The 14,667-nt window shown below is 43.2% G+C and overlaps 1 protein-coding gene across 2 annotated transcripts in view; it reads right to left on the bottom strand.

Annotated features, from left to right (window-relative positions):
* CASP10 (caspase 10) overlaps positions 1 to 14,667 on the bottom strand; it is a 153,704-nt gene that overhangs the window by 83,609 nt on the left and 55,428 nt on the right. For both annotated transcript variants that reach the window (XM_073633255.1, XM_073633256.1), the window contains exons 2-3: positions 6,539 to 6,872; positions 4,500 to 4,596 (exon numbers count right to left, since the gene is read on the bottom strand). In XM_073633255.1, coding sequence (XP_073489356.1) covers positions 4,500 to 4,596; positions 6,539 to 6,834 — 393 coding nt within the window. In that variant the 5' untranslated portion in view covers positions 6,835 to 6,872. The remainder of the gene's footprint in view (positions 1 to 4,499; positions 4,597 to 6,538; positions 6,873 to 14,667) is intronic.

Genomic DNA, 14,667 nt, shown 5'->3' with positions numbered 1-14,667 from the left:
GGAAACCTGCTCCAGAGCGCTCAGGACCTCAGACTAGGGCAAAGGTTCATCTTCCAACAGGACAACGACCCTAAGCACACAGCCAAGATAACAAAGGAGTGGCTATGGAACAACTCTGTGAATGTCCTTGAGTGGCCCAGCCACAGCCTAGAATGAAATCCGATTGAACATCTCTGGAGAGATCTGAAAATGGCTGTGCACCGACGCTCTGCATCCAATCTGATGGAGCTTGAGAGGTCCTGCAAAAAAGAATGAGAGAAACTACCCAAAAAATAGGTGTGCCAAGCTTGTAGCATCATACTCAAAAATACTTGTGGCTGTAATTGGTGGCAAAGGTGCTTCAACAAAGTATTGAGCAAAGGCTTTGAATACTTATGTACATGTATTTTTTTGGTTTGTCATTTTTAATAAATTTGCAGATTTCAAACAAACTTCTTTCACATTGTCATATATTGTTTGTAGAATTTTGAGGAAAATAATGAATTTAATCCACTTTGGAATAAGGCTGTAACAACAAAATGTGGAAAAATTGAAGTGCTGTGAATACTTTCCAGATGCATTGTATATACAGTATCTCACAAAAGTAAGTACACTCCTCACATTTTTGTAAATATTTTATTATATCTTTTCATGTGACAACACTGAAGAAATGATACTTTGCTACAATGTAAAGCAGTGAGTGTACAGCTTGTATAACAGTGTAAATTTGCTGTCTCCTCAAAATAACTCAACACACAGCCATTATTGTCTAAACCGCTGGCAACAAAAGTGAGTACATCAATAAGTGAAAATGTCCAAATTTTAGACCAGTTGGCCATTTTCCCTCCCCTGCAGCACGGTGGCCAAGATCATACAGCGGTTTAACAGGACAAGATCCACTCAGAACAGGCCTCGCCATGGTTGACCAAAGAAGTTGAGTGCACATGCTCAGCGTCATATCCAGAGGTTGTCTTTGGGAAATAGACGTATGAGTGCTGCCAGCATTGCTGCAGAGGTTGAAGGGGTGGGGGTCAGTCTGCATGGCTGTTGACCCAAAAGGAAGTCTCTTCCAAAGATGACGCACAAGAAAGCCTGCAAACAGTTTGCTGAAGACAAGCAGACTAAGTACATAGATTACTGGAACCATGTCCTGTGGTCTGATGAGACCAAGATAAACTTATTTGGTTAAGATGGTGTCAAGTGGTGTAGCGGAAACCAGGTGAGGAGTACAAAGATGAGCATGTCTTGCCTACAGTCAAGCATGGTGGTGGGAGTGTCGTGGTCTGGGGCTGCATGAGTGCTGCCAGCACTGGGGAGCTACAGTTCATTGAGGGAACCATGAATGCCAACATGTACTGTGACATACTGAAACAGAGTATGATCCTCTCCCTTCAGAGACTGGGTCAAAGGGCAGTATTTCAACATGATAACGACCCCAAACACACCTCTAAGAGGACAACTTCTTAACTAAAGAAGCTGAGGCTAAAGGTGATGGACAGGCCAAGCATGCCCAGACCTAAACCCTATTGAGCATCGGTGGGGCATCCTCAAACTGAAGGTGGAGGAGCGCAAGGCCTCTAACATGCACCAGCTCCGTGATGTCATCATAGAGGAGTGGAAGAGGACTCCAGTGGCAACCTGTGAAGCTCTGGTGAACTCCATGCCCAAGAGAGTTAAGGCAGTGCTGGAAGATAATGGTGGCCACACAAAATATTGACACTTTGGACCCAATTTGTACATTTTCACTGATGGGTGTACTCACTTTTGTTGGCAGCAGTTTAGACATTAATGGCTGTGTGTTGAGTTATTTTGAGGGGACAGCAAGTTTACAGTTATACAAGCTGTACACTCACTACTATACATTGTAGCAAAGTATAGTTTCTTCAGTGTTGCCACATGAAAAGATAGAATAAAATATTTACAAAAATGTGAGGGGTGTACTCACTTTTGTATATATATATATAATGTAATTTTACATACTGTCAGGGCTTGGCTCAGCCCTTCCTTCTCTGAGCTGGACGCTCAGCTGTTGGCTAATTGCCAGCTCCCATCTCTCTCCACAGTTACCCAGCTGTTGTTGATTCTGCTCGTGAGTCCTTAAAGCCGTCCAGCTCACTTGATCTCTGCCTTCACCTTTGTCAACATCACAGAGACTTTCTCCTGCGTTCCTGTTGAAGACTTGCTTGGCTGACGTTCCTTCTGGCTCCTGATCCTGCTTGCTGTACTACTACGTTTATCTCTGGCTCTCTGACATTTGCTTGGCTGACTACCCGATTCGGTTACTGAACTCTGGCTTGTTTTGACTACGCTTACTCTGTTTACCTTATTATTATTAATATTAATAAACAAGTGTGATTTAACTATACTTCTATCTCGGTCTGATTCATGGTTCCTGATACATACACAGTGGGTGACATGAGCTGAGAGAAGGGGAGAGGTGGCCTCTGGTGGTGGGAGGGTGGCAGTGCACTAGACCCACACAAAGACTCAGATCCCCCGCCGCCAAGGGGCAGAGCCCAGGCGGCAATGCGAGTGGATGCCAATAAGGATCGAGCCTCACTCACTGCCCATTTTTTCAATTTAGCTCACCCAACCTCCACCATCCGACTGTAAACACCAGCACAGCGCGGGTGCTTGTGCATACACCGCTGCCCACTTTACATGGACCAGCAGACCCCAGACAAGGCTGTTAGCCATGATAAAAGCAGCCCAGAGGACCAGCAGCAGGGCTCCCTGGATTATGGGTCATTTAGCCGAGACACCAGGGACTGCGTTCAGCCTAATCCATGCTTTGATGCATCAAAAAAGGCAATCATATTTTAACACATTGCACTGAAGTGAACTAGCACTATTTCAAACAGTGGCTAACCTGTGTACATAATTTGATGTGCATTAAAGGCTAAGATCACCTTTAGGAACACATTACACCCACATTTAGGGTGTAGAATGTAACAAGTCTATGAGTACCCACCTCACATCCCCAGAAACCCCCCACCATGACAGTATGAGGGGGTTCTCCCCCACAGACACTGTCGCATTTGAAATTGGCGCTGTGCACGACTGGTCATTAATTCACAGAGATCGTGAATAAATGAACCACAGGTCCCGTCAACCACAGCGGACAGACTTTTAATGAAACATGGTAATCAGCACACTCATAGTCCATTTGCACTTTGTTCAGATTATTACCTAAAATTATGGGCAGAGAGCTGGAGAGTCTGCAGGCGCCTGACATCCAGTGATCACGGGTAGAATGTTTTGCAGGGCACCATGAAAAAATAAATAAAATGCACATTATTTGTCCTGCAAAAATATGTGCATTTATTATTTTTTTCATAAAGGTGAACTTAGTCCTCAAAGCTGAACTCTAGCCAAAAACAATCTTTGGACATGTGTAAAAAGACATTGGCACTAATGAAGTGTGTGCCATGTTTGTAGAATGCAGCATTATGTAAGACTTTTACCCCCCTATACAGTATAGTAAATGGCCAAACATCTGGTGCTAAAACTTATGCCCTGTACACACGGTCGGACATTGATCCTGCATTCCGACAACAAAATCCATGGATTTTTTCCGATGGATGTTGGCTCAAACTTGTCTTGCATCCACACGGTCACACAAAGTTGTCGGAAAATCAGATCGTTCTGAACGCGGTGAGGTAAAACACGTATGTTGGGACTATAAAGGGGGCAGTAGCCAATAGCTTTCGTCTCTTAATTCATTCTGAGCATGCGTGGCACTTTGTGCGTCGGATTTGTGTACACAAGATTGGAATTTCCGACAAGGAATTTTGTTGTCGGAAAATTTTGTAGCAAGCTCTCAAACTTTGTGTGTCAGAAATTCCGATGGAAAATGTGTGATGGAGCCCACACACGGTCGGAATTTCCGACAACAAGGTCCTATCACACATTTTCCATCGGAAAATCCGACCGTGTGTACAGGGCATAACACTTCCATCGGGAGTTCCTTGATCATTGCAGGTCACTTGCACCTCAGCTATTTAGAAAATAACTGGCATTCCTTTCACTGAATGTAAGGTGTCCTGTGAATGGTGGAGGTGCAGATGAATGTCACAACCTCCCTTCCAAAAAATTACAGAACGCATTGCACTTTACGAAAACAATGCAGGATGGTGTGCCAAGTGAGTGGCCTGCTTTGATCACTGTTCTCAGCACCAGATGTTCCATGCTTACTATACTGTATGGGGTGAATGAAAGTGAAACGCTCCAGCCTACACACATGACGCACACTTCATAAGTGTAAATTTATTTTTACAGTGCATATGTCCAAATCTTGTGCTTGCTTGGCTGGAGTTAAGCTTTAGAAATGCAACTGTTTAAATGTGCACTAAATTTTTGCTTGTTTATTGTGTAAACTTTTCTATCCCTTCTCTCCTGTTGAATTAGAAAACTGCAACATTACAACTAAACTTGAAGTAAAACTCAATACTAAGATCCAAATAAACACCCTATCAGTATAATAAATCCATAAAATAATGAAACATAAATCAGTCTTTCACCTTGTTTTCCTTGAATTTGCTTGGAATGTCCAGAAGAAATATTATACTCCTTAGGTCTTCTTTGGTGATGCTTTCTGAAAGCTCAAAAAGCATTCTTCTGTAGTCATAAAAGAACAGGCAAACATAAAATAGTTAAGCATTGAGTAGTAATTATATATTTTCGATTTTGCAAAGAAAAATGTTTCAACCTGATTTTCAGATTTCACAGTATTATTTTTTACATCCCCGGACATTTTGATTGTTTGATGCCTTTACTTGCTGATACAATGTAAGTGTGTTTTTAGCTATTTATCAATTTGGGCACTCAGCAGGAGGGAGGGGCCAGGAGCACTGCCGGGGGACCTGAGAAAAGGAGGATCGGGGCTGCTCTGTGCAAAACCACTGCACAGAGCAGATAAGTATAACATGTTTTTTTATTTTTCAAAAACATGCCTTTAATATCACTTTAAATAAAAGCTTTAAATATAACTCCTACATAAATTAAAAGAAAAATTTGCACTTAGTGTAAGTGTAAGTCTTAGGTGTTTATACTCTGTGCTGATTTTATCCTATTGTGTAAATACCTGTCTCTATTTTAAATAAATGCTGGTTTAGTGTGGCCGTTCTTCCTTTTCCCATTACGATGATGATGCTATCTGGCCTGGTGCATTAACTCAGGGAGCCGTCTGAGATTCTGTGGTTGGTGGTCTGATGGCAGTCTGATGTGGACTATTGTTGAGCGCCTGGAATAGTCTGTTTGCAACATGCTGTTATACAATTCAGTAAGAGGCTTGTATTGATGGTGGAGGGCACAAGGTGTTTATATCCAATTATTCCAAGAATTGTTCACTTCATCGGTGGATGGTTGCAATTCTTCACATAAATATCTGCTTGATGGATTCACTGTTGTGCAACGTTTGATTTAAGATTTTATTATTTCCATTTTGGACACTTTTAATTTTGTTTTCATCACATTCATGCGTTATTTGTGATTTGTTTGAATGAGTACTTATTATTTGTATATGTTAAAAATAAATCTGCCAGGCAGTATAATATTCCAGCTCAAAAACAATTTTCCCTTCTCACAGCATACCGAAGCCCTTTCCTACCTAAGCAGTAATGATTTTCCAATTTTTAATAAACTGCTGAGGGTTTGGACTTATGGGCAATTTACAATTTATGTTGAAATTGAAGTATTAATGCAGGAAAAGGGACACTAGTACAAAAATTGATCTATTACTTACTTACTTACTATTACTTATCCATATGCTCCACACAAAACTCAAAATGTTCTAATCCTGCATAATTAAATGTATATGGATATCTAGGAGCTGCCATTAATCTGTCAGCGGTAACCAGCAATCACCTGGAGGGAGCATTATAGGTTGCAGGAGCTCCAGGATCAAAAGAAAAGGAATAACATAACAACAAAGGAGAGGCGAAAAAGAGGTAAGCGGAAGATAGGCCTCTCCCCCAGCTAAGAACCAGCCCCTGCCCTCCCCCTCACAATGTTTCAACTGATTACCAATGTAAGAGGCAGACCTCTTCCCAGTGATTACCAAGGTAAGAGGGACCTTCTTCCGTTGATCACCAATAGAAGAAAGCACATCACATTAGGTTAAAGCAACACTAGACTCTTTCCTATGCAGCAAACTGTGTGTGAGCAGAGCTCTCCCCCCTTTTATCTACAGCACAGGGAGAGAGGCAGAGAGGGGCAGGAAGTGGGGGAACTGCATTAACACATCCCTCCCAACCCAGGCAACCAGCAGTCTCACTAACCAGCATTTCAACCTACTTACATACTACTGTAGTAGTCCTGTAGTCACACAGGGCTTGGAGGAAAGTACCACTGCACAGCAGGGACTACTAGTAGGATTTTTTTCTGACTCTCTCTCTCCTCCAAATCAATTCTCTTTGCATTGGTTTTCTTTAAAGCAAATAAAGTATATATTGCTACTGTGAAGGTCCAGGTTTGAGAAACATGCACATATTATGTAATGAACTATGAAAATTGCAAACAAAAAACAAAAAACTGTTAAACCAAATAACATAAACTGTACCTATACATAGATATGTATCCTTCCTTTATTAAGGCTTCATTCATAGCACTCTTGTTGGTATTTAGCTTCTTTAAAAGGTTGTGCTGTCCTATTAGGTAGAGTAATTCTGGCAGAATGAACATATTATCTTCACTTAGTTCACCAGATTTCTGAAGCTCTTCAAAGAGATCTAGGCTCGATCTCATTTTCTCCAGTTTTTTATTTGGAATTAAACCCATACAGAGAAATTTTAATGATTCAAAGTCTTCTTGACCAAGATTGTTGTCAATATCATAAAGCAGCTGGTTAAGATCCATCTTCACAAACACAGATAGCAGTTAACATGCCAATTTACCTGCGACAGAAAGAAAATTTCATAAATACACATACAAGCATAAGTAAAGGCCAAGTCAACCTTGGCCTTTAATTTCCACTTTGGATGAATAATTGAGTTAAATTCTGTTCCTGCTTGTTACATTCATCATAGAGGTCTCCAGTACTTCAAGCTCTGCTCTCAGCCATAGTGATTAAGAAGCTACACTTGTTATCCAATTCTCCCCACTGCATTCTTGGGACTATAAAGTGAATGAATTATGAATGAAAAAAAGAATGCAGAATCCAAGAGCAAGACAGCAGAATATCAGTCAACAAGACAGGTAGAGCTGGGGACTCCAGTTCATGTATCTCTTCTCTGAAGTCCTTGGAAAATATAGGAATCCAGATAAAGATTTAACCTTCCGGTATCACTCTACATTGGCACGTTTATGTTGGGAGCATGCCAATAGATTGATTAGAAACATGGGGATTAATATACAAAAACTGGAGAGTGCAAAATTAGGTGCAGCTGTGCATGGTCGCCAATCAGCTTCTAACTTCAACTTGTTCAATTAATCTTTAAAAAAAAAAATGAAGCTGGTTGGTTTCTGTGCAGTGCTGCATCACATTTTATATTCTCCAGTTTTAGTCAATGTCACTTATTAAATATACATTACATCTTGGGTGAATTGAGGTTTGAAGGAAACCTGTAATTCGAAAAATATGCAGGCTGGCATAGCTGACTTACCTCTTAAACTCCAGCTTTTGACTAATATCTTTTAAATCCCTAGCAAACCACAAGTATGATGGGTGTGAATATATCAGCTATGTCAGAGCCTTTCATCTGCATTTTTATTCTAGGTTAGTAACGCAAGCAACCAGGGGCGTAACTAGAAATAGCAGGGCCCCATAGCAAAATGTTGTATGGGGCCCCCCTGCAAACAGCCCCCCCCACAGCTGCCCTAGTGTCAATGCAGCGTGACCTGTGCCGCATACAGCATGACCTGTGCCCAATGCAGCATGACCTGTGCCCAATACAGCATGACCTGTGCCCAATACAGCTTGACCTGTGCCCAATGCAGCGTGACCTGTGCCCCATGCAGCGTGACCTGTGCCCCATGCAGCGTGACCTGTGCCCCATACAGCATGACCTGTGCCCAATACAGCCTGGTCTGCCTGTGCCCCATACAGCCCCACCTATGAATGGCACCGGGCCAAGAGGTGGAGCTATGTGACATGAGCCCCGAGAACACTGGAAGTTCTAATGAAAGCTATTACATTGGGCAATTCAACTCTCTGCTGATACGGACAGCTCGCCTCTTCCTTTCCTCTCTCTTCCCCTGGCTGGGAGACTGTGCCGGCAGTGCTCTCATCCTCACTGGGCCCCACTCGGCTGTGGGCCCCATAGCGCCCGCATGGGTCGCTGTGGTGGTAGTTCTGCCCCTGCAGGTAACGTAAAGCACTGAATCAGCTGGCATGACATCCAGGAAATTGGCATTTTCAGCAGTGCAACCTCTATATTCTTATCCTTTATATTTATTTCCTTTAACTTTTGCAGGATAATTTGAAATTTTTTGGCAATTCACAACCCAAACACCAGGTTGCCCAACATGAAAATGGTATATTATAGTTTAAACACTAGAAGAGGAGATTGTTTATTGGCTATATCCCGCCAAAGCAAAAGATGCAAAACTTATCAGCCTCAGCTCAAGAATACTAAATAAGGAGTGGAAGCCACTGATAAAGAGCCTAGACATATGTGACCCATGTCCTTAGTTTTCTCTAAGGCTCGGTTCACACAAGCCCGACTCCAAAGTCACACAACTTTCAGGACAACTTTGGAATTTGACTTTGATATGACTTTGATGTGACTTTTTACAGTCTGTGGCATTGAAGTCGTATCAAAGTCAGACCAACGTAGTGCAGGAACCTTTTCTAAAGTCAGACAGACTTGTGTAGTATAAGTTAAGACAGCTCTCATAGGGAAATATTAAATTTCTCATGTCATGCGACTTGGAGTCTCCCAAGTCGGATCCTATGTCGCATCAGTGTGAACCGAGCCAAACTTGGATTCTAATCCCAGCAACACCCATCTGATGTGGCTTTTACAAGGCATTTTTACTGTTCCTAATGGATTTCCCAATAATGTTACCTTATGAAGACTGCAGCAGAATTTTTATGCATAGCTCGAAACTATCCCTGATTTGGAATGACTGTCCCTCTTTTAAAAATAAGTCCCTCTGTCCCTCTTTTTGGTCCAATGTGTAGACCTCTATAAAAAAATGTAATATTTAACTATCAAAAATGTTTTACTGCGTTAAACCTTTTATCCACCTTCTAAATGATTTCATTTCTCAATTTCAAAAGCCAGTATGAAGGGAAAGTACTGGTAAACAAAAAGTTAAGTGGGTTTAACCAATCTTTTTTTGTTTATTAATTCTTCATTTAACAGGGGTGTGAATTTTGTCCACATACTGTACTTTTTGCTAATAGGTGTCCCCCTTTCCCATCTCACAAAGTTGAGAGGTATGCTCATCTCACAAAGGGAAAATTACTTCACCTATGGAAGAGTCATCACAGCCAGCATCTTTGATAGGGAGATCTCAACATTAAATTCCCCCCAAAATATGAGAGGGTAGTGGGTAATAATCCTAACAGCATCTACAATATGAAAAATATGAGTTTTTGGTAAACTGACACTCACTCTAAATTCTGCTATTGTATTGTGGAGGGAGGAGTATTTCATTTCTGCTAAATTCCTGTCCAGTACACATACAGTAGATTAGCATGAGACAACCTTTTCTATGTGTAGACAGGTGCCGTCTACTTTCTTCACTGAAGGTGGCACTCAACCGAAGCGTCATTGCTATCCGATTGGATGCTGCCGCCCCATATGACTCTGGCAGCCTTCTTGGGTCAGGCAGATTCTATGACCCTGGCTCCTGGCTTGGTGCATTTCTGCGAAGTGGGTAGTGTAGGGACAGGTCAACCGTCTGAAAGGGACAGTGAATAGCAGTAGAGAAAGGTTTCAGGCGAGTAGGGAAAGGATAAAGACATGCCATTCTATCTGGAATCCTCCCATTTGAGCACAGACCGGTCAGGCCACATTCCACCCTTTAAGACAGATGCTGTCAGCACATCTGAGACCTGCTCCATTCTACATTGCATTTACATCTTTAAATTTCCCAGTAGGGTGGCTTCCCACTGGGTTGTTTGTGAAGTTTCCGTTAACTGCAACTAGACTCTTTCTGTTTACTGCTGCTGCACCATGCTGCACCTCCCCACATATACATTCCATATACGTTGTAATCAGGGGCGTTGCTAGGGGGTGGCTATTGGGGCTATAGCCCCGAATCTGGGGCCAATAGCCCCGAGTCTCTTTCCACAGGGTCCCTGCCTAACCAGCGGGTCGCAGCTGCTGCGGCAGGTGGGCTTGCTGCATGAGAGAGGCGGAGGAGAGGAAAGAAGCGAGCTCTTCACAGCCGGGCCTCTTCAATTTGGGAGCGAGGTGCGGCGAGCAGCAGATAGCTGACATAATCTTTCACTGTCTGCCACAAATCGGCGCTCTTCCGCCCTCACAGCACGGTCTTTGTTGAGCTCCACTTTGCAGCCAGACCCCTTTGCTTCAATGTCGGAGGTGCGGCCGGGAGCAGCGAGATGACATCATCTCTCACTGCCAACCCTGCATCATCGCTCTCCTACTCTCACTAAAGTGACAATCTGCAAATGGTGGCAAGAAATGTGGCAAGTGACAATCCGCAAATGGAGGCAGGAGACGTGGCAAGTGACAATCCACCTCTGGTGGCAGGCGACATGGCAAGTGACAATCCACATCTAGTGGCAGGTGACGGTGGCAAGTAAGATGCTGCATCTGGTGGCAGGAGATGTGGCAAGTGACACGCCCAGGGCTCCCACTGATTCTGCAGTATGGTGAGTTGAACCACTTCATTATATATTAGAATGTAACAATAGAAATAATGCACTTTAATCACCCTGACACCATATCAATTATTATGCCATGATGATTAAAGCGCCAACACCAGCCATCGCCCGTGAAAAATTACTTACCACTGGTCCCCCCCCGCGGGCATGCAAAAAGGTTGGTGACCGCTGCTATGGGCTCTAGCCCCAGATCTTTTGCAGACCTAGCAACTCCCCTGGTTGTAATCAATCAGCTGCTTATGCACGTATGTTGGGTTTAAAACACCAATACAGCTCCTGATAAAACAATTTGTTTGTTTTTTTACACAGAACTTTATTGAAATATTTCAGGTAGAAGAACAAAGTATGTAGCACTCAAGTGATCCATAATGCAAAGACAGCATAGGCATAATCTAGTGTCTGACATGAACACAATAAGCACAGGAATAAGTGAAGATGAGCAAATACAATCACCCAACCTCTAAAGGGGGGAAATATGGCAGGACTCCTCAGTACCTTAAGAGGGGTAAAGAAATTTAAATTAACCCAGGAAGGGAGGGGGGGGGGACAGGTTAACGGGGAAGGGGAGGAGGGGACAGTGGGGAGGGAAGGTAGAAGAGGGAGGAGGAGGAAGGGGGAAGGGGCAGGGAAAAGGCGAGAAATGAAATAGGGTAGAAGCCTGCATCATAGAAACCAGGATAGGCCAGCATGTGGTCAGAACCACATCAAGGCTGCAAAGGCAAGTTGACACATGCAGCCCAGGAATCTATCCATGCAGACCAGACATTTGCCAATTTTTTGGGGATAATTGCAGTTAAAATAGTTAAGTTTATATAGGGGCAAAACCATATTGAGAGTAGTACGCCAAGAAGTCACTGTAGGGGGCTGAGCAGACTTCCAGCAGAGGAGTATCTCCCTTTAAGAGAAGTAAGGATAACAAATAAACAACCTGACATATCTGCCTATAGGAGGGTTCCTTAAAAATGTTCAAAACCAGTCCTTGGATCCAATCTGAGAGTCAACCCACACACAGTATTAATATCAGCCACAACCTACATCCAAAACAATTGGAGAGAAGAGCATGACCAAACTATATGAAAAAAGCATCTGGCAACAGGGACAGGCTGAGGAAACAAAGGGATAGATGGCAGCCAAGCGCTGAGGTGTATAGCAGGCCCTGTGAAAAAAATTAATTTGGATAAACTATCCCTAACTGAGATGATAGTAGTTACAAAAGAGCCCAAGCAGTCATCCCAATCATCGTTCTCTAAGTCAGGGATATCTGTATATCATTTTTAATATACACAGTCTACCTTGGTTGCATAGGCCAATGAAAGACGAAAATAGAGGGAGGACAGGGGCTTGACCGACACCCTGGAGGTAAGCAAATTCTCAATAGGGTCTGATTCCACCATAAGAGAGGAAAGAGGGAAACTGCTGGCGGAAGGCATGGCGGGGCTGCAGATATCTAAAGAACATCCAGTTGGGAATGGTCAAGGAAGTTTCAAGGTCAGGAAAGCTCCTCAAACGACTCTCGGGCAACTATATGTTTCAAACCCACCACCCCTCTAGTAGCCCACAACCTGGGATCCGGAAAACACTATTCATATGAGGGAGAGTCGGGTTGCCACACAGAGGAATATGAGGGAAACAAGACTCTGGAGAAAAAACTTAAAGTGATTGTAAAGCTTTAATTTACATGTTATACTTACCTGCTCTGTGCAGTGGTTTTGCACAGAGTGGCCTGGATACTCCTCTTCTTGGGTCCCACGCTGGCACTCCTGGCTCCTCCCTCCTGTCGGGTGCCCCCACAGCAAGCAGCTTGCTATGGGGCACCCAAGCTGAGCCGCTGCTCTGTGTGTCCATTCACACATGGATCCGTGGTTTGGCCCCGCCCCTCAATCTCCTGATTATCTCACTGGCTGTGATTGACATTGGCTCCCGCTGCTGCCAATAGACAATCAGGAGTGCTAGTCCTCGGAGAGGCAAGGCTCTCATGGACATCGCTGAAACGAGAGGGGGCTCAGGTAAGTATTAGGAGGGGGGCTGGGGGTGTTGCTGCACACAGAAGGTTTTTCTAGAATATAGAATGCATGAAGGTAAAAAACCTTGTGCCTTTTGCAACCACTTTAACCCTGGCCCTATTACAAATCATGACAGTAGTTCTCATCAGAGTTGTAATTGCTGGATGAGCTCTAGGGTCCCAAATAACAAGGTTACTAAGTGCAGAATAGGAGCCCACAATGGCAGCTTCCAGGGTTCAAACAGAAAAGTCTGTGCTACTACCCATACAATACATCAATAGCAGAGCTTCCAGGGTTACAGCAGAATTATGCCGGGGCTAAGAGAACCACCACTGGACTGTGACGAGTACAACTGCCAATAGTAAAGTTGAAAATTTTGGAAGGATAACCCACCTTGACTAAAAGGGAGCTGCAAGGTCAACAGGGCCAGCGGGGAGTCCTTTCTGCCCACACAAAGCTAATAACAGTACTATCTACTTTGATAAAAAAAGGTTTTTTAATAAGAAAATTGGGCAATTCCTAAAGAAATATAGGAATTTAGGCAAGTACACCATCTGAACAAGATTAACCTTACCCACTGGTGTAAGAGGGACAGACTTCCAGGAGGTACATGGCTGAGAAAAGCACTGCAATAAGGGCTAGAGTTGGGCCGAACACACACCTATTTCTATTGGAACTTGAAAAATCAAAAGTGCCCATTTTGAAAGCTTATCTGCAAGTTATTGGCCATAAAAGGGGTGTGGGGGCCCGGTTACTACCATGGGGGACATGTATCAATGCAAACATTTTCATTAAAAAAGATTTTTACAGGAGCAGTGATTTTGATGATGCGTAAAGTGAAACAATAAAAATAAAAGTTCCTTTAAATATTGTGCGGGGGGGGGGGGTAAAGTGGTGCCTGTAAAGTGGCGCATCTGTACCATGTATGGAACCTGCTGCAGCAAAACTGAAATTTATGGGTGTAGCACCCTGATGTTTAGGCAGGGTTGCTAGTAAATTTACCTGCCAGGTATAGTTGCCTTGGCCAATTGATTCCATCCTAATTGTGGAATTGCTGCACTTCTCCCTTCTGTCTTCTTGGGTCCTATGGCCTGCTGGGAGAAACTATTTATTTGGGTGAGGTCAGGTGATCGGGGGGTTCTGTGCCACCTGGACGGCTGTCTGGGTGGATGCATGTTGTGCTGCCCCAGGCTGCTAGGCCATGTTGTAATATGTTGGCCGATTTATGTATAATGTTGTATTGGAGTGCTATGTTGACCAGAAATTCAGTTGAATTGTCCAAGTCAACTGAATTTTAACATAGCAAGGGGACAGCTGATGACCCTTTGATGTGTTAATCTTATGCAAGTCTACCTAGGTGTGAGGTATGGCCTGTTAACCTAATTGAACATTTCAAAGGGTGTTCAGGTGGTATCTGTTAATCTAATCTAATTACACATATCTAAGGGGACTTGTTGATGTTGATATGTGGGAGTGCAAATTGGGGCGGTTTATGACTGCAGCTGTTCACGGCTGGGGGTTGTTGTCTATCTGAAAGACTAAAGTATATCAAAGGCCTGAATGGAGACGGCCAATCAAATTGCTCAGCCATTCATAGTCTAGTGCATATAACATGGCGTTCAGTCTATAGTTTAAGATATTCTTGTCTGTGTATGACTATGAAGGCGCAAATCTAGAGAAAATGGGACTCTGAATTATATTTACTCTGTCGGATTTTTTTGTCATCTGTGGACTTTGGACTTTGTTCTGTGTTGGAAGTCAATAAAGTGCATCTCTCTGGAAGAATTGGGTTGCTGCGGAAGAGTACTTACATCATCATTATAATAACTACTAACTAATTATCTACACCTACTATACATTCTATATCAATACATTGGGGCCGTGACCCGT

Source organism: Aquarana catesbeiana, linkage group LG06 (genome assembly GCF_042186555.1).
Source record: "Aquarana catesbeiana isolate 2022-GZ linkage group LG06, ASM4218655v1, whole genome shotgun sequence".
NCBI classification, from domain to species: domain Eukaryota; kingdom Metazoa; phylum Chordata; class Amphibia; order Anura; family Ranidae; genus Aquarana; species Aquarana catesbeiana.
This window is presented reverse-complemented; position numbering and strand designations above follow the sequence as displayed.